Raw genomic sequence first — 20,567 nt, forward strand, 5'->3', positions numbered from 1 at the left:
TACGAGAAAAGTTTGATAGCTTTGGGTCTATACTCGCTGGAATTTAGAAGGATTGGAGGGGGTGTGAAATTTCACTGAAACCTTTTGAATGTTGAAAGGCTTAGGCAAGGTAGATGTGGAAAAGATGTTTCCCATGGGGAAACTGAGATGTGGAGAAATTTCTTTAGCCAAAGGGTAATGAATTTATGGAATTTATTACCACAGGCAGCTGTGGAGGCCAGATCATTGGGTGTATTTAAGGCAGAGCTTAATAGGTTAATTGGACATAGCATCAAAGGTTATGGGGAGAAGGCTTGGGAATGGAGTTGAGGAGGGGGAGAAAGAAAGGATCAGGAATGATTGAATGGTGGAGCAGACTCAATGGGCCAAATAACCTGTTATACTCCTATGTCTTATGGTCTTTCTCACCCATTCCTGTATACTAGTGCAAAGTGGAAAAGTTAAAGTACAGTCAACCAATCACTTGAAAATAGTACTTTGAGAATTTAAGTATCATTGATAAAGCATCAGAAAATTTACAACTGTACTAAAACAAAAGCAAGTTATGGTCTACGGCTAAATGTTACACTTGTTCGCATTTTTTTTGGTGTCTTATTTCACAAGTAATATTTTAAAGTTAAATTTTCATTTCCCAAACCCTGTATCCTAAAGGCTTTCTGAATTAATCCCACTAAATGACAGGAATTCATGACTATCAGAAATCGGATGAGGCCACATTGGCTTGACTACGATTCTCACAGCTAAAGATTGATAGTATCTGTAGCAAACCAAGAGAGTGCTTGAGAAAGTGAAGGTGACAGAAAGCATCTGTTCACTTAGCAGGAAATAGAAATCTGGAATTCTCTGCTTAAAAAACAATTGCGGTTTAGTCAAGTGAAAATTTCAAAACTAAAACACATGAATTTTATAAATGAATATACTTGTTGGAACCAAACCAATAAGATAGTTGTAATACAGAGTGTTCTTGATCTAATTGAATAGATGGAAAGGCACCAGAGACTGAATAGACTACTCCTGTTCCTATATGCATTAATTCTCCATGCCACCCAGTTTCCTACTATTATTTAAAATATTAATTTTGAAATAAATGTCAAATGATGCAGAAAGTGATGCATCTGAGTACAGTATTAGAATATCTTGTTTATAATAGTTAATCTTAAGAATTGATTAATTTGCATCAAAATATTTCAGATTAAACCCTGCTGCTGAAAAACTGCACCATGCAGCAATCATAATATATTTCCCATGTATTTTACTGCACTTTGTCCAGCATGCAATATAATCATTGATGGCAAAGAGAATGCTTCATGTTAATCAATAACAAATGAAAAATAATTAAATCTCTGAATATTTTATGATTATTAAACTTTCCTACAAGACATGAGCTTGTATGGGGGGGATACATCTTATTTTCAACAAACATAAGAAAAGAGGCAATACTGTATCCGTTGCTCACTGTTGCCATATATACTTCTTTTTAGGTAGTAATAAATGAAGCCACACCATTCAGTGGCCTAGAATGCTGTAAGAAGCAAATAACTCTCCAGAGTACTAAAAGTAGATTGTAGTCGGGTGAAAAAAAAAGTGGTAGTATGCGTAACTCTAAAGGAGAGTAGTAAAAGACCAGCAATAGGACAGTATTTTAATTTAAGTAATCTTCTGTTACTTGCGTCCCTCTTGGGGGGAGGGTGCATTTAATTAGTAACTAACTGACTCAAAGGTAAGAATCAAAACGAGGTTGACATTAATTATAATCTGGAAGTCTCAATAACAGCATTTTGCCATTAAGTTATTGAAAATGTTTTTGTTTCGCATAAAAATAATAAATTTGTACATCCTTTTCCTCCGTGAAACTGTTAACATGATAAATTAATAAATATGGAAACTATGGTCAAAATGCTCCGACAACAATTTTACCCTGCGTTTCTGATACACTTCGGCATAAAAGGGCGTCAGATTATAAAACTGCTTGCCCCTTTAACCGTTCTTAATATCAGTTTATGTTTTTCTTTTTGTGTCACCTTGAATGCTGGATTTTGAGGATTTCAGTACTTAGATCTTAGATGAAACCAGAGCTTTTCAGATCTCATTGCTATGCACTGGCACCAGATTGGATAAATCTGCTTCAACCGAGTTAAATCTGCATCACTTTAGGACTAAAGAACAGTTTCAGGTAGGATTGCTAAGGATGATTCAAATTTGCTTTAACTTATGTGTATACAGTAAATAACGAGTACTTTACCCTTCAACAAACGTATCGAGTTTTCCTAGTTCATCCGAGAGCCCAACCAATGAATCCAAAGTCCCCACCTGGGAGAAAAGAGCATCAGGGCATTGGTTGCGTGTAATCGCTTATTTCTGGCAGTGAAAAAGCACCCTCTGAAATTGTTCGGAAACTGAAATTATTTGGGAAAAAAATCAAATACTTTAAGAGCTGAATGGCTCTTCCCTTGAGATATTTAACTTTTGAGAAGCTATATCCCTATCACTGTATCATCATATTTCTCGCGATACAGAAATTCAGTGCCTAAACTTTCAGCTAAAAATGTTTCCAAATGGGCTCCGAGTAGGAACAGAAACTACCTTGAGTTCTGGGATCGGGAATTTAAAGTTATTCGATAAGCTGGCTTTTTCGGTTACAGTGTTCATTCTTTCCCATATTTGTTGGTTCGATTTGTCCACAGGAGCCGAAATTAACCAGTACTCGCTCATGTTGTCCCGTGATGCTTTGGAGCTCAAGTTCCACCTAAATATAAAATAAATCAGAATTTTTGAGGAGGAGAATGAACCTCGAAGTTACCGAACATCTGCTATCAACGTCAACACTGAACTAGTTATTAGAACTTCAACTCAAACTAGGAAGACGGACTACGAGACACAGTGGAACGAACAGCCCCAAGCAAGGTTCATTTTTAGCCAAAGCAAGTCTCATTGAAATTCGTTACCTCAGGGTTCTCGGGTCGATATTTTCATCAGACCAAGAGTTCGTTTCACCGATTTCCCTGCCGTAAAATCTGGTTAATGTTGCGCACGCTAAATTTATATTACCTTCTCTTTATCACAGTTTATAGTACAATATGTGAACGATTAAACTATCATAAAAATGGTAGCGGATTAGCTTTCAAAAGTCATAATAAAATGACAACTTGACCAGGTGTATTTAAATATATTTACTACTACATCACAACTATTAGGAAAGTTACATTATAAATATAAATTAGAACACTCCAAAGAATGTGACTTCTGTTCGTCATCAAACGAACAATCATATCTATATGGAAGCGAAATAAATAATGTACTGTACTTTCACGGTTGTAGCCAGCCAGATCTGATCCACCGTTCACAATTCTTGTTCCTTATTTGTAATTTATATACTTTCTCTTTAAATAATTTGCTTGCGTTTCAGAACTTGATTGTTCACTAACGACGCATGAAATCAAAGTTAAGGTCAGCTTGATGCAGCCTACTCCTGGAAGTGTTACATACAAATAAAAAAATACTGAATTGTGAAATAAAAAGCAACGTCATTCATATTACCTCAGATTTACTGGATTTGGTTGTGCTGTGGGAATTTTTAGAAAATATCTGTCTCAAACTTAAAATCATTTTATATCAAGGTATTAAATTCGCTGATTAGTTATGAATAAGTGCTCTGATTAGTTTTAATTAGCATGACTGAATGAGAGAATATTGACACCAAAAGCCCCTCACCTCTGTGCTCTCTGAGTTGCTTACAGTCTTCCTCCTCAGGGCAGCAGGAGAAGTGGTGCAAAGTGAGCCCCACACTTTGTCTCCTTGAGCGCATAAACCCTGCCCCTACTCCTCATTGTATTTGCATAAACCTATTTCCTGCCTACGCCGGAGACGCGACGCTGTGGAGCCCCGGGCCGGCACGGCGAGTTGCACGAGGTGCCGGTGAAGCGCGTTCGCGGCGGCTACTGACCGGAGCGGACCGGCCGCGGTGGCGGAATGCAGGTGTCCAGCGTGAACGACGTGAAGATCTACAACCTGAGTTATGGCAGGTCGTTGCCGGAGGTGCGTGCGTTGCGGCGGTTGGGCTCGCGCGTGGCCCGGTCAGCACCGGCTCGGGCCCCGGGTCTCGCTCCGTTCAACGTCAGGCCGGGTAGCAGCGGCACCGGGCACCGGAGCTCGGTATCCTGCTGCCGCCCTCGGGCACGGCTGTCGTGGAGCCCGATACTCACTGGTATGAAATCAGGCTGGAAGAAATCCTACAGCCGCTAGTGGATTTGGCCCGGTACAAGAGCCCTGCCAACCGCTAAGCATGAAACGTTGTGATAGTAAAGCAGTACTCTTCAATAGAGATCGCCACCACCCAGGTCATGCTCTCTTCTCGCTGCTGCTATTAGGTAGAAGACAAAGTACCTCAGGACTTCCACCACCAGGTTCAAGAACAGTTACTACCCCTCAGCCTTCCAAGTTCTTAAATAACTACACATTGTCTCATCATTTGAATTGTTCCCACAACCAATGATCTCATTTTAAGGACTCTTCATCTCATTATCTCATGTTCTTGTTATTTATTGCTGTTTATTTGTATTTACTTTTGCAGTTTGTTTTCTGCACTCTGGTTGGTCGTTCATTGATCTTGATTTAGTTACTATTCTATAGATTTGCTGAGTATGCCCACAGGAAAATGAATCTCAGGGTGGTTTGTATATGCTGACAGTTTTAAAAAATACTGTATTTTGAACTTTGAGTAGCCCCAAGCAAGGAGCCAGGCAGTTGCAGGCCACTTGAGTCAGTGGCAAAGTTATTGGGGGGAAAATACAATCTGCACTTGGGCAGGTAGGGATTTTCAAAGGTAACTAACAGGTTTGATAAATTGATTTTTTTTAAACAAGTAAAATGTATGGTGAGTACAGTGTATTTGATTTGGTCTACATGGATATCATTAAGGCTTTTGACAAGGTTTGAAGTGGGGGAAAACTAGTCCAGAAAGATAGAAGACGTGAGATACAGGACAAGTTTACAAATGGGATCTAAAGTTGACTTGGTTATGGAAGTTGGTGGATGATGATGAAGGGTTTCTGTGATTAGAAGCCTTGTGAGTAATGGCGTAGCTTGTTTAGTGCTTGGAGCCTTAATGTCTGTTATTTGTGTTACTGATTTGGTTGTGAGTGGGGTATGTTTGGGCATTTTGAGATTGAGGAGGAGAAAATGCTTGGTCTTTGAGGTGGGTAAATCCTGAATGCCTGATGGGATAAATCCCAGGTTAATGAAATCTGGGAGATCATTGCAAGGAAGAGATTACTGGGGCCTTGAAGATCTTTGTATCCACAATTGCAACAGGTGAGGTCCTAGCACAGTACAGAGTAGCCAGGGTTGTTCTTTCATTCAAGAAAGAAAAAGAGGATCATCCAGGAAATTATAGGCTAGTTAGTCTCACATCAGTAGTAGGGGAGCATACATTTTTAACCTCTGTCCTTTGATCTGCTTAAGACTATCACTGTTATCCTGGTAACTAAGACAAGTAAGTTAATGTTCTTTAGTGACTACCATCTGGAACTTAAGACAATCGTGAAGTGCTTCTACAGGCTGTTCATTAACTTCAGCCTCCCAGACAATCACGACCCACAGTAATTTGCCAGAATACTTGCTGCTAAATATTAAGGTTGAGAGAGTTGAGTGTTTCAAGTTCTTAGGAGTTATGGGGCATTATGGGTGGAACTGAGGAATAAGAAAGGTATGATCATGTTAGTGCGATTATGTGATAGACCAACAAATAGTTGGCGAGATCTAGAGGAGCAAGTTTGTAAAGAGATCTCAGACTGTTGCAAGAAACATTAAGTTGTGACACTAGGTGATTTTAACTTTCCACATTTTGACTGGGATTCCCATACTGTAAAAGGGCTGGATGGGATAGAGTTTGTCAAATGTGTTCGGAAATGTTTCCGTAATCAATACATAGCGGTCCCAACTAGAGAGTGCAATGCTAGATCTCCTGTTAGGGCATGAGACGGGGCAGGTGACAAAGTTCAAAGTACATTAATTATCAAAGTATGAATACTATACACAACCTTGAGATTTGTCTCCATACAGCTACAAAACAAAGAAATCCTAAAGAACCCATTTTTAAAAAAAAAGCTGTGAAACATCCAGTGTGCTGGAAAAAAATCCAAATTGTGAAAGCAATAAAAAGCAATAAAAGTAAGCAAATAATATTCAGATCTGAAGTTCGCAAAAGTGAGTCCACAGCCTTTAAGCCCGTCACAACTGATCCAGGAGCCCATTAGTTGCTGGTTGTGGCCTCAGTTCAGCACAGAGATGAGTAAACTTCACGACGCAGTGAGCTGAACACTGGCCCTGACATCCTGACCTTTTCAATCTGGCCTGTGCTTAAATCAACCAAACCTTCGGTCATTCCTTGCACTTGGGCCTGGGGCCAGGGCCCTGGGCCCACAATCTCAATCTGGCCTGTAACCAATCTTTCCGATCTGGCCCAGCGCTTAAATTGGTCAAACCTCGTGGGTCTTGGACCTGGGTCCTGCTGCTTTGATGCACTCTTGGGCCTGGGCCCTGTGGCTTGATTCAGCTCATACCCAGCCTTTCAAATTGGGCTTAGTGCTTAAGTCAGCTAAATTGGAAAAAATAAATATGTGTAGAGAAACATTTTCCACGCAGTAACCATAATACCATTAGTTTCAAGATAAAGGCTGTAAGAATTAGAAAGGAAATTATATGCTGGGATGGTGACAGAGCAGCAGTGTCTGAAGTTTCTCAGAGAAATTTGAAAGGCGCAGGTTAGATACGTCCCAAAGAAGTAGCATTCTAAAGGCAGGATGATGCATCTGTGACTGACAAGGAAAGTCAAAAACAATATAAAAGGAAGAGAGGACATATAAGAAAGCAAGAATTCGTGGGAAGTTAGAGGATTGGAAAGCTATTAAAAACCAACCGAAGGTAACTAAAAAAAGCCATAAGGGGGATAAGGTGAAACATGAAGGTAGCTAGCCAATAATATAAAAGACACCAAAAGGTTTTTCAGATATGTAAAGAGTGAAAGAGAGACTACAGTAGATATCAGACTGCTGGAAAATGATGCTGGAGAGGTAGGAATGAGGTGGCACAGTACAATGATTTACATTCCAGCAACCACAGCTTCCTGTAAGGAGTTTGTATGTTCTCGCTGTGGCCTAGATTTCCTCCAGGTGCTCTGGTTTCCTCCTACAGTTCAAAAACGTACCAGTTAGTAGGTTAATTGTTCATTGTAAATTGGCCTGTGATTAGACTGGGATTAAATTGGGGGTTACTGGTAAAGTATGGAAGGACCTATTCTGTGCTGTATCTCAATAAATAAGTAAACAGACAGACAGACAAACTAATTCAGTATTTTGTACCCATCTTCACTGTGGAAGACGCTAGTAATATGCTGGAGGTTTGAGACTGTCGGGCAGAAGTGTGAATGCAATTGTTATTACTAGAGAGGTGCTTGAGAAGCTGAAAGGTCTGAAGATGGATAAGTCACCTGGGCCAGTTAGACCGTACTCCAGGGTTCTGAACAAGGTGACTGGGGAGATTGTGGAGGCACAGATAATGATCTTTCAAGAATCATGTTTCCAGAGGACTGAAAAATTTCAAAGGAGGGATAGGGACAGAAGAAAGGAAATTATAAACCAATTAACCTGACTTGAGATTTTGAGAAGATGGAGTTGATTGTTAAGGCTGAGGTTTCAGGCTACTTGGAGGCACATGATAAAGTAAGCTGGTCACCATCGTTTATTTTAAAGGGAAATCTTGCCTGGCAGATCTGTTGGAATTCTTTGAGGAAATAATGATTAAAATAGACAAAGGAGAATCAATGGATGTTGTGGACTTGGATTTTCAGGACTTTGACAAGGTGCCACACATGAGGCTGTTTAACAAGAGAAAAGCTATGGTATTGCAGGAATGATGTACTAGCATAGATCGAGCAGTGGCTGACAGGCAGGAGGCAACGAGTGGGAATAAAGGAAGCCTTTTCTGGTTGGCTGCTGGTGACTAGTGGTGTTCAAAGTACATTTGTCATCATGTACGCACCTGAGATTCATTTTCTTGCAGGCATACTCATTAAATCCAATAATGATAATAGAAAGACTGCGCCAACAGGGTAGGCAACCAGTGTGCAAAAGACAACAAGCTGCAAATACAGAAGAAAGAAAAATAAATATTGAGATGATAAGATGAAGGGTTCTTGGAAGTGAGGTATTGGGACCACATCTTTTTACATTACATGCCAGTGATTTAGATGATGGATCCATAGCTTTGTGGGCAAATTTGTGGATGATATGAAGATGGATGGAGGGGCAGATAGTGTTAAGGAAGCGTAGGGGCTGCAGAAGGACTTGGATTAGGAGAATAAGTAAAGAGATGGCAGATGGAATACTGTTGGGAAAGGGATGGTCATGAACTGGTAGAAGGAACAAAAGTAGACTATTTTCTATACTGACAGAAAATTCAAAAATCTGAGATGCAAAGAGACTTGGGAGTCTTTGTGCTCGACTCCCTAAAGGTTAACTTTCAGGTTGCTTCAGCGGTGAGGAAAGCAAGTGCAATGTTACTTTAATTTCAAGAGGGCTAGAATATAGAAACAAGAATGTAATGAAGAGGTTTCATAAGGTGCTGGTGAGGTCTCATTTGGGGTACTGTAAGCAGTTTTTGGGCCCTTTATCTAAAAGGATTTGTCAATGTTGGAGAGAGTTCAGAGGATCATGAGAGTAATTCTGGGAATGAAAGGGTTATCCCATGAAGAATGTTTTGTGGCTCGGCCTGTACTCGCTGGAGTTTAGAAGAATGAGGGGAATCTCATTGAAATCCTTTGAAAGGCCTAGATAGAATGAATGTGGAGAGGATATTTCCTATAGTGGGGGAATCTAGGACCAGAGGCCACAACCTTGGAACAGAGGGATGTTCATTTAGAATGGAGATGAGGCAACTTTTTTTTTAGCCAAAGTGATGAATCTGTGGAATTTGTTGCTACAGGTAGCTGTGGAGGCCAGTTAATTGGGTGCATTTAAGGCAGAGGTTGATGGGTTCTTGATTAGTCAGGGTATGAAAGATTATGAGGAGAAGGCAGGAGTATGGGGTTGAGGAAAAATGGATCAGCCATGATGAAATAGTGGAGTAGGCTTAATAGGCTGAATAGCTTAATTCTGCAATCTCTTTTGGTTTTATGGTGGCCTAATTTGGAATATTGTGTTCATTTCTGGTCACCTACCAGAAAGATATTAATAAGGTAGCGAGTGCAGGGAAAATTTACAAGGATGTTGCCAGGACTTGAGGACCTGAGTTATAGGGAAAGGTGGAATGGGTTAGAACTTTATTCCCTTGAGCATAGGGCAATGAGGGGAGATTTGATTGAGTTATACAAAATTATGAGGGATATAGATGAGGTAAATGCAAGTAGGCTTTTTCCACGGAGGTTGGATGAGACTGTAGCTAGAGGTCATGGGTAAGGCTGAAAGGTGAAATGTTTAAGGAGAACATTAAATGTAACTTTGTCCCATAGAGAGTGGTGAGTGTGGAACAAGCTTCCGGCACCAGTGAGGGATGTAGGCTTTATTTCAATATTTAAGATAAATTTGGATATGTACATGGAATGGAGGGCTATAGTCTGGGTGCAGGTCAATAGGATTAGTCAAATTAATAGTTCAGTATGGGCTAAATAGGCTGAAGGGCCTGTTTCTATGCTGTAGTGTTCCATGACTCTGAGTGAACATCACCAATAGCCTGTCCTGATCCAACCATGTTAACACTGTGGCCAGGAAAGCTTTTAAGGAGGTTAATGAAAGATAGCATGTCCGCTTAAATCCTAACCAATTTTTATCAATGCACCATTAAAAAATTTATTTTTTTTGGTGCATCATGTCTTGGTATAGCAACTATTTTGTCTGTGACCACAAGAAACTGCAGATAGTGGTGCAGTCATCACCTTTGACTACCTCTACATCTTCTTGCCACTGCTGTTGTTCTCTGGAAACACCTCCTTTCTGTTGCTTGGTTAGGAGCTTGCTCTTCCCAACTAAGCAAGACATGCTCAGAAAAATGTTGTAGGCCAGATCAAAGGTTGCCAAATATCATGGTCTAAATTACTTTCAAGATGTGCTTTTCAAACAGAATATAACTCCATTTCTTGTAAGTAAATACTTTGGGTGATTTAATGTTTTAGAAAAAACTGGTTGAAGGGCAGTTTCTACCAAGTAGAACTTCTAGTATATCTGACACCTGATTCATCAAGCCAGTGAGTTTTTTTTTTCATGGCTTTTGTATAGCGATGTTTTTTTTTTCCCCAGGAAGATAGAGAAAATGCTTACAGGAAATTCAGTCTTGGTTTGGAGGGCATGGGGTTGCAGGACTTGGGTGTCAGTAGGAAGGTTGCTGTGACAATCTGTGGAACGTCCATTGCTTCAATGGCCAAGCTAGAAGAATCTAGAGAACTAGAGAGGAAATAAATCATTCTTGACCTTAAGGCACTGCCTAAGAAAATAAATACAAGTAGTATGTCTGCCATGCTACAATTGTTTATAGGAAGAAATCATTTTGTGGTGCATTGAATTTCTAGATTAATCGAAATTACCTATTTGTGGTGAGGATTCATGCTAAATAGTTTGTACTACAGTTTGTCCCTGCCAACAGAGTAAAATGGTGAAGGATGTATATTCTTGATCAGAACCATTCAGTTTTTTAAAAAGTTTACACCTAAATAGCATTTTTCAATGCCACAGCTGTATTTTCCATCGAGCCACTGCTGTGACATAGGAAACATGACAACCAGTTTGTGTACAAGATTTACTAAATCTTATTTTCCTGAAAGGGAATAATTAAGTATTAGCATATCAAATATCCATATTTAAAACAATGACTAATAGTACACCAACTAAACATTTAATCAAGACACTATAATCTTAAAAGACGTTCCTTTTCTCCCTTTTAACTGCATTTGTTTGATGGATATCTTTTGCTCATCTGTTTCTCGTTAACTAAATTCCAAATATATGCCCAACTCCACTTTGATTTCATTTTTAATCCCTCTGTCAAGTCTCAGTAGTTGAACAAATGAAATAGTTGGTTGCTCGATGTGTTGATAGCTCTACTGACTTTAACCTCTTCACACATTGTGCTGCACTCTACACGCATATTTCAATGCAATTTAACTGTGCACTTCCATGTATATTAGGTGCTTCTAAGTATAAACAATTACCTGTGCACATTCTCTGATAACAAGTTCGTTTTTTTGTGGTCCAGTAATCCTGTTTAGTACCTTGGAAACAAATTAGATTTAAATCATTCTTGGACTTCCAAGTAATCTTAACAAAAGAAAAGGCTTGATTTTAATTTTGTAATTATGTTTTAATCTTCTGTTATTTTCCCTCATTCTGAATCAGTATTTATAATTTCACCTAATGACAATTCAATATTAAAGGTAATAAAATGTATTCAGCAATCATTTTATTTGTTGCTGCTTACAACCTAGTTTCATTTTGTGTTTCTTTGGAAGTAGTTTTTTTGAGAAGCGGGAAATATTCTCTCTGAGATGAGTTTATCTTTCTATATCCTTTTCTTTCCAAGTTTGACTTAGAAACATAGAAAACTTACAACACAATACAGGCCCTTCGGCCCACAAGGTTGGGCCGAGCATGTCCCCTAGAAATTACTAGGCTTACCTATAGCCCTCTATTTTTCTTAGCTCCATGTACCTATCCAAAAGTCTCTTAAAAGACCCTATCGTATCCCCCACCTTTGCTGGCAGCCCATTTCATGCACTCACCACGCTCTGAGTAAAAAAACTTACCCCTGACATCTCCTCAGTACCTACTCCCAAGCACCTTAAACCTGTGTCCTTTTGTGGCAACCATTTCAGCCTTGGGGAAAAAGCCTATGACTATCTACACAATCAACACCTCTCAACATCTTGTACACCTCGATCAGATCACCTCTGATCCTCCGTCGCTCCAAGGAGAAAAAGCTGAGTTCACTCAACCTATTCTCATAAAGCATACTCCCCAATCCAGGGAACATCCTTGTAAATCTCCTTTGCACCCTTTCTATGGCTTCCACATCCTTCCTGTAGTGAGGCGACCAGAACTGAGCACAGTACTCCAAGTGGGGTCTGACCAGGGTCCTATATAGCTGCAACATTACCACTTGTCTCCTAAATTCAGTCCCACGATTGATGAAGGCCAATACACTGTACACCTTCTTAACCACTGAGTCAACCTGCGCAGCTGCTTTGAGCGTCCTATGGACTCAGACCCCAATATCCCTCTGATCCTCCACACTGCCAAGAGTCTTACCATTAATACTATATTCTGCTATGATATTTGACCTACCAAAATGAACCACTTCACAGTTATCTAGGTTGAAATCCATCTTTCACTTCTCAGCCCAGTTTTGCATCCTATCTGAAACCTCTGACAGCCCTCCATACTGTCCACAACACCTCTAACCTTAGTGTCATCAGCAGACTTACTAACCCACCCTCCACTTTCTCATCCAGGTCATTTATAAAAATCACGAAGAGTAAGGGTCCCAGAACAGATCCCTGAGTCACTCCACTAGTGACCGACCTCCATGCAGAATATGACCCATCTGCAACCACTTTTTGCCTTCTGTGGGCAAGCCAGTTCTCAATCCACAAAGCAATGTCCCCTTGGATCCCATGCCTCCTTCCATTCTCAATAAGCCTCGCATGGGGTACCTTATCAAATGCCTTGCTGAAATCCATATACACTACATCTATTGCTCTTCCTTCATCAATGTGTTTAGTCACATCCTCAAAAAATTCAGTCGGGCTAGTAAGAATCGACCTGCCCTTGACAAAGCCGTGCTGACTATTCCTAATCATATTATACCTTTCCAAAAGTTCATAAATCCTGCCTGTCAGGATCTTCTTCAATTTACTACTGAGGTTGTGTAGATTCCTGAAACAATTTAAAATATGAGTGACTACTTTGCTCATTCTACTAAATGTTTGTTTCAATACAACTTGATCTGACGAATGTATGGTTTCCTTGGAACACTCAGGATGGTGTCAAATTTTCATTGGCCATAGAAGAACCTTTGAAGTAGCTAGCTGCTCTACTATTTCCTTTCACTGACACCAAATACCTTAACAGGGCATCAGAGTATTGATTTTGCTTTATTTCATGTTTCCTACATTGTTGTTTCCTCCAAGTTTGGATAGCCAGTTTAAATAAAACACATGCTAGAATCATGTTAACAATACCTTTCAATTACCATACAGCCACAACTTCCATTAAAAAATAAAGGAATAAGGTTACTCAAAATGTTTAAAGCACTAATCCAATTGCCTCGTTTTTCTTGACTATATTTGCTTCTGCTGCACTGTGACCTGGGTAGAGAAACCAAGATGCAGATGCTATATGGTGCATAGGGGGAAAGATGCTTGTATGTGAAGGGGCTGCAGAGAAAGAATTCCTAAATCAGTCATTCTTAGGGTGAATAATAATTCCCAAAGAAAGACTGTCTGACGTCTCCTTTCTCTGAAGGTGATGAGAGTGGAGGGCAAAGATCTTGCTGGGAAGGACACAAAGAAAGGTAATAAACATCTTGCACAGAAGTCACCAAATTCAGGTTCTGCTTTCAGATCACAATTGAATCACATGCCAACTGTGGGAAGAGGGAGCAGAGTTGCTGTTCGGGCAAGTTGCTGTTTGTGTCAGTTGCTCCTCTCTGGTCACTGAAGTGGCGAATTTTATTTTTGTGAGGGGTTATATGGGAGGCAGGGTTTGCGGGTCAGCACAGCATTGTGGGCCGAAGGGCCTGTAATGTGCTGTACTATTCTATGTTCTATGAATCTTATTTGAAGTTTCAAATATTTAATTGTTCTCAATTTCTCTAAAATGTGTGAATAGTTCTGTTGTCTCTACAGATTCAGAACACAACCTAAGTTTGAAAGACTTGTTTTTATGCTTTGTATTTCTGTCTGATTAACTGTTTGATCATCGTAGATTTATCCAATAGTACACTAAGAACTTAAAAAAACAGGAGGAAGCCATTTAAGCACTTCCTGCTAGCTTTACCTCTTTGCTACTTCCAGCATTAAATACACACAGTACAAACTATGATGGTAGTAGCTGGAGCTGTTGCTTCAAATCCGATGCCCTGCAAGCTCTATGAGTGTAGGTGTTGCCCTTTTGGAGTTTGTAAATTCCTCCCCTTCCCCTACCCCCAACTGTGTGGGTTTCCATTGGTGATCTCATTTCCTCTTGCAAGCAAAAACATGGAGGTTTGTAGGTTAAGTCGACAGTGTAAATTGCCCCTGACCCAGTTTGGAAACTACCTTAACTTTGAATTATCGAGTGTGTTTAACCAATCATAATGACTTGGTCATCCACAGAACTGTTGACCAATAAAATAATTCTGAGCTTCCATAGCAGGCAGTGGAGCATCAAAATCTGAGCCATCTATCCTTTCAGCAGCTCAAAGCATGGTAGAGTAGGTTTTAAGAAGAAAAGAAGGGATGTTTGAGGAGTAAGTTCCAAAGTTTGCAATCTTGGTAACTGAAATAATAGTAAACAATGATGGAGTTGGTAAGTTTGAAATGATTAAATCTACAACCTAAGTGTGTCATTGGTGAGTGGTTCTAAGGAACATTATAAGAAAGGAGTAGATGGGTTAGAGACTTTGGAATGGCTTGAGATTGCAGCTAAGCAATTTGAAATAGTTGTTGCTTAATTTGAGTCAATTGGCACATGGACATGGATTAATCAGTCTTGATGTGTATGTGGAGGTATAAAGAGTTGCTGCAACATTAAGAGCTTTACTTAAATTTCTCAAAAACACTTTGAAATATTGGATGCAATCTCAAGTTTTTCTGTAAGTGTCTGAAGTATTCACTTCTGTAATGTGATCTGTGGTCAAATTTTCATCTGTTCCCTCAGATTCCAAACATCTATTGTATGAATTAAATTGCAGAGGGATTTAGTCAAATGTTTCTTTACTTTTCAGTGGCTTTCAGATAGAAAAAAGAGGTCATTACAGAAGAATGATGTTGGTGAGTACAAGATACAAACAAAATATTTCTAGTTGTCCATTACATGTATTATTGCTTTTAAACAACTGTGTTTAGATCTACTTCCAGTGAATGCCATTGGAGTATCGGGTCAGAGAGAGCACGATTCTATTTGCAGTTTGGGGCTGAGCTTCGCCTAGGCTATTGCTCAGAGCTTCCTTTGTGGAAGAACTATCTAAATTCTCTGGGTAGGTGGGTTGGTGGTGCTTGAGATATGTAATTGGACAGTTTTGGAAATCGAAGTAAGTCATTTTTATTATGAGGTGCAGTGCTTTCTCATTAATGTGCTAGGTGAGTATTTACAAAGTTGAAGTCCAGAACAAGATTAAGGCTGCATTCAACATGGTGGAAGGAGTACATTTGTATCAAGTTGCAAAGCTATAAGGTTTTCATTATCCACTACATAGTTTGTCCTTACATTTTGACTTAGTCTTTTAGTAAAATGCAAAGCTGGGGGAGTGTGGCACTCCTACTACTTTGCAGCATATAGCAAGCAACTGGGAGAAACAAAAAAAAAACAATGTAACATGGTTTGGAGGTTGCAATTACAGTATATGCAGGTTGCAACAATTACAAATACAGGTTGCAACTCCACGTTACAGCAGTTGAGATAACACATTTGCCCTTCTGGAATTTGCAAATCTCTATTTAAAAAAAATAATTCTGGGGCATAAAAAATCACTTTTCCAAAGTTTATGTGGGGTGTGGGGGCAACAAAGGATTTTTTTTTCAACTTGCATTTCTTGATGGACAGAAAATCGTGATACGGACCATTTTCTGGGCTTGAAATACCCCCATCTCCCCCTACAATGCATTATACTTTGGGAGTAGAATAGATCAAGAATCTTCTTTATCTCTTTCTGTGAAGCCCTCTGGAGCATCTTCAGTATTAGAGGTGACGCAAATTGTCACTTCTGTAAAAGCAAAATAGTATCTGCGCATATTCACTTGTATTGGAGTATTGTCGTATTTTCTCGTTTTTACAGTACTGAAAATGGATTATACAGGATTTGTACAGTTAATTGCTGATATTAATTAACAGATCAGAGTACCTGGGTGAGAAACACTTTGTTCTGTGGTTCAGCCTTTCTCTATGACGTGTTACTCACGCTTGCTACTGGCATGCAAAAACCAGTCACCAGATTCCACCAACACCAATCCCGATTCTTACAACTCTGAGTGCCTTTGGACTGCAAATTGTGTGGCCTCTGGCTCCAGCCTAGACCTTGACTGCTAGCAGCTCCAAGCCAAGACTTCCTTTGCTGCCTCTAGGCCTCCAGGCTCCACCTCTTCTACCACCACTCTCCAGCTCTGTGTCTCATGCTTCACTGTCACATTTTGAGTCCAAGGAGCCTCCATTTTCTTCCCACCCCACCTTACCTGAACACCTCCTCTTTCCTCTGACACCACCAGCTCTCTTTGTCCCTCTGATCCCAGCTCTAATCCATACCATCCCTTCACCATTCCCTCTGACCTTTCCCTCTCTATGGCAGAATGTTCTATCCTCAGCAAGGGACTTGCCTCTGTCCCCCTTTGCCTTCACCTTAGTGAGTTGCATGCCTTCCACGCCAACAAACTATTCTTCTGTCGCCTCCATCTCCGAGCCCACTTCTTTGACGAGAATTTCACACCCCACACTGATGACCCTGTCCCCTGTCTCCGACCCTTTTCTTCGACACCCCACTCTGGGCGACAGCTCTCAGTCACCTTCTCGTACTACCCCTTGAAGGCAGCCCCACTCTGGACATCAGAAAAATGTCTGACACCATCACTGATCTCATCAACTCTGGGAAAACTCATCCACTGCCACAAAACTCATAGTTCCCTTATCCCATATTGCTCCCTTCTATCTCTTACCCAAGATCCGCAAACCTGTCTGTCTGAGTAGACCTTTTGTCTCTGCCTGCTCCTACCCCACTGAACCTGTGTCCTCATACCTTGACTCCATTCTATCCCCCCTTGGTTCAGTCCCTTACCAGCTACATCCGCGGCATTTCTCATGCTCTTGATCTCCTCGTAGATTTCAGTTTCCTGGCCCTGACTGTCTATAATTTTTTACTATGGATGTCCAGTCCCTATAAACTTCTATCCCTCAAAAAGAAGGCCTTTGACCTCTCCGCTTCTTTCTCTATAAAAGAACCAACCAGGTTCTCTCCACCAGCGCCATCCTCTTTCAGCTGGCAGAACTTGTTCTCACCCTCAACATTTTTTTTCTTTGGCTGCTCCCACTTTCTCTAGACTTGAGGGTAGCCATGGGCACCCACATGGGCCTCAGCTATGCCTGCCTCTTTGTTGGAATCATACAACAACCCATGTTCTAAGCCTTCCCCAGTAATGATCCCCCAACTCTTCATCTGTTGCATTGACCTTTGCATCTAGCTTCCACCCTGCCCTTAAATTTAATTTTGGTCCATTAAGGACACCTCTCTCCCTCCCCCCCCACTTTCTCAACCTGTCTCCATATCTGGAGACAATCTCTTGATCAGCATCTTTCCCACAGTTATTTTCACTATCTCTTCCCAACCAGTATAAAAATGCTATTCCTTTTCCTCAGTTCCTTCGTCTCTCAGTCCCTTTTGTGATAGGGATCCTACCACAAAACACTTTTACCCTCTCCCCCCCCCCCCCCACCCGCTTTCCACAGGGATTGCTCCCTCTGTGATTCTTCTCTCCATTCATCCCTTCCCACTAATCTCTCTCCTGCCATTTATCCCTAGAAGAGGTGTAAGTGCTACAACTGACCATTCACCTCCTCCTTGACCTCCATTCTGGGTCCCAAGCAGTCCTTCCAGGTGAGGCAACATCTATGAATCTGCTGGGTTGTCTATTGTGCAGTCAATGCAGCCTCCCATACATTGGAGAGCTCTGTCGTAAATTCGGGAGCACTTCGTCAACCACCTCTGCTCCATCCACCACATGTGGAACTTCCGAGTGGCCAAACATTTTAATTCCAATTCCTATGCCTGTTACAGTGTGTTGATCCATGGCTGCCTCTTGTTTCATGATGAGGCCACACTCAGGTGGGGGAGCAACAATTTAATATCGATTTCTCCTTGCGTTATTCCCTCACCCACCCCCCCACCCCCCCGTTTATTCCCACTCTGGCCTCATACCTGCCCCTCGAACACCCTTCTTCCCTTTCTCCTATGATCCACTCTCTCCTTACAGGATTCCTTTTCTATCCATCTGGCTTCACCTGTCACCTAGCTATCTTCCTTCCCCTCCCCCTACCTTTTTATTCTGGCATCTTCTCCCTTCTTTTCAGTCCTGAAGAAGGATCTCAGCCTGAAATGTTGCCTGTGTATTTATTTCCATAGTTGCTGCCTGACCTCCAGCATTTTGTGTGTGTTCCTTTGTATTTTCAGCATTTTCAACCTTTCTAATGTTTATACAAAAAGCTTTTATGCTTGCCTGTTGCTAATATCCAAATAAAATCCTGATGAGCGAGGTCCAGTTCAGAATAATGAACCCTATGCCACATCAGGGTGGCTCAAGAAGTAAAGCTGATGCCCACTTTGTGCAAGAGTGCTGTATTCCCTGATGCTTATGGAGAATAAAATGCGGCTTTGAGCTACTAGTGTATTTTAGCAAGTTCCAACCAAATGTTTGAAATCGATTTATACAGCAGTGATTCAGACACCTCATGCAATACGACTGACACACTATTGAATCAAAGTCTAAAAAGAATACTTGTGTCTTTTATTCTTATCTTATGATATAGAAAGAGGGCATTTTGTTCATTGGTTCAATACCAACTCTCAACAGACCAGTCCATTAGAACCATTTCCACCTATTTTTTTCTCTCTCTCATAGCCAACAACACCCCAAGGTTTTAATGAAGCATCTTGGCCCAAGTGTCAATGTTTGTTCCCCTCCAGAGATGCCTCCTGACTTGCTGAATTCCTTCAGTATTTCATGATTTGCTGAAGATTTCCAGCATCTGCAAAATCTTAAGTTTATGATTTGCAACTCTCCTTTGATTATTTTTAGCATTACCCTAAGGGATAATTCAGCCAGTTAACCCATTGTCCATTTTTTTGGGGATATTACAGGATATCCATAGAGAACAAATGAACTCTATGTAAATAATAGCCAAATTCAGGATTGAAACCGAACACTCAAAAGTATAAGACAGCAACTGTAAATCCTGCACCGGTGTACTTACCTTATATTAGAAGATGCTGAACGATCTTTTAAGATGAACTATTTCAGATCCAGATCTTAATGTGGCAAGAACTTATTATTTCTGGCACAATCCTTCAATTGTTACCATGCCCATTCTTATAAATTTGTTGCAAGATGAATCTCTGCTAAGAGGATGCCAACAGCTCAATACTGTATGTTAATCTACTGCATGTGGAAGCTATCAATTATAGTCAAAATATATACCTACTGGTCTTTTTCTTCCTACTTTGGCTCTTACTGGGGGAGTTGCATATGCTTTATGATTTTAAGCAAATCTTAGATGAGCCTAACTATACAGTTGGCCCTCCTTATCCGTAAGGGATTGGTTCCGGGACCCCTCGCGGATACCAAAATTCGCAGATGCTCAAGTTCCTTATTCACCCTGTCTAAATCGGTGGACCTTAGGACCCAGTGGAACCCCAGAACTTATTTAACCTGTCTCAGTGCAGTGGACATTAGGACCCGGCTCCAGAGCTCTGAATCCACAGTGTTTCTGTTCACAAAAATAATCACGATCACGATTGAAAATAAAGTGGAAATAATAAAGCGATCAGAAAGAGATGAAACGCCATCGATCATTGGAAAAACGTTAGGCTACGTCAGTCAATGATCGGCAAAATTTTTAAGATAAAGTGAGAAAGGCTTGGCCCCAATGAAAGCTACAATTATTACTAAGCAACACAGTGGTGTAATTATTGGCTTTTGGGGTTTTGGGTTTTTGAACCTTCACATCAACCTGGCGCAGTGGAGAGCGCACTAGGGAGCGATCTATCACTAGATCGAACTTGGGAACTTCCATTCCTGAGCCCAGCGCTGAAACATACGTTCTTAAGTGTTTTATACCCATAGAAAGGTAAAATATAATCTATATACTAAGACAAATGTTTGACTAACTGACGCTAAGTAATACTGGATGTACCTGTTCTGACTTACTTAGTAAGAGAACTTGCGATTTTTTTCAATCCCAATCCATGATAACCCACGCACATCCTCCGGTATACTTTAAATCATCTCTAGATTGCTTATAATAGCTAATACAATGTAAATACTATGTAAAATAGTTGTTATACTGCATTGTTTAGGGAATAATGACAAGAAAAAAAATCTGTACAAGCTCGAACAACAAGTGCTGGAAGAGCACTTCCGGGTTTTTGCGATTCGCGGTTGGTTGAATTCGCGGATAAGGAGGGCCGGCTGTATGTTGATACCTGGTGCATTTTATCTACTTTAATGAGGACTTGAAGATGTATTAGTGCATCAGAATTAGGTTAATTATCACTGACAAATGAGAAATTTGCTGTGTGCCAGCTGTAGAGTGCAAGATAAAAAAAACTATAAGTTACAATTTAAA

The 20,567-nt window shown here is 40.5% G+C and overlaps 2 protein-coding genes across 4 annotated transcripts in view; one reads left to right on the forward strand and one right to left on the reverse strand.

Annotated features, from left to right (window-relative positions):
* Positions 1-3,848, reverse strand: part of LOC132400671 (V-type proton ATPase subunit C 1-A-like) — a 70,270-nt gene extending 66,422 nt beyond the window's left edge. For 2 of the 3 annotated variants that reach the window (XM_059981888.1, XM_059981886.1), the window contains exons 1-4: positions 3,712-3,848; positions 3,305-3,469; positions 2,584-2,746; positions 2,243-2,310 (exon numbers count right to left, since the gene is read on the reverse strand). In XM_059981888.1, the coding sequence (XP_059837871.1) occupies positions 2,243-2,310; positions 2,584-2,712 (197 nt within the window). In that variant the 5' untranslated portion in view covers positions 2,713-2,746; positions 3,305-3,469; positions 3,712-3,848. The remainder of the gene's footprint in view (positions 1-2,242; positions 2,311-2,583; positions 2,747-3,304; positions 3,470-3,711) is intronic. The other variant, XM_059981887.1, reaches the window with a different exon arrangement.
* A 49-nt stretch (positions 3,849-3,897) lies between these two features.
* Positions 3,898-20,567, forward strand: part of nol10 (nucleolar protein 10) — a 117,240-nt gene continuing 100,570 nt past the window's right edge. The window contains exons 1-2 of the mRNA XM_059981885.1: positions 3,898-4,035; positions 14,968-15,013. Coding sequence (XP_059837868.1) covers positions 3,970-4,035; positions 14,968-15,013 — 112 coding nt within the window. The 5' untranslated portion in view covers positions 3,898-3,969. The remainder of the gene's footprint in view (positions 4,036-14,967; positions 15,014-20,567) is intronic.

This window comes from Hypanus sabinus, chromosome 10 (assembly GCF_030144855.1).
Source record: "Hypanus sabinus isolate sHypSab1 chromosome 10, sHypSab1.hap1, whole genome shotgun sequence".
Classification (NCBI taxonomy): Eukaryota; Metazoa; Chordata; class Chondrichthyes; order Myliobatiformes; family Dasyatidae; genus Hypanus; species Hypanus sabinus.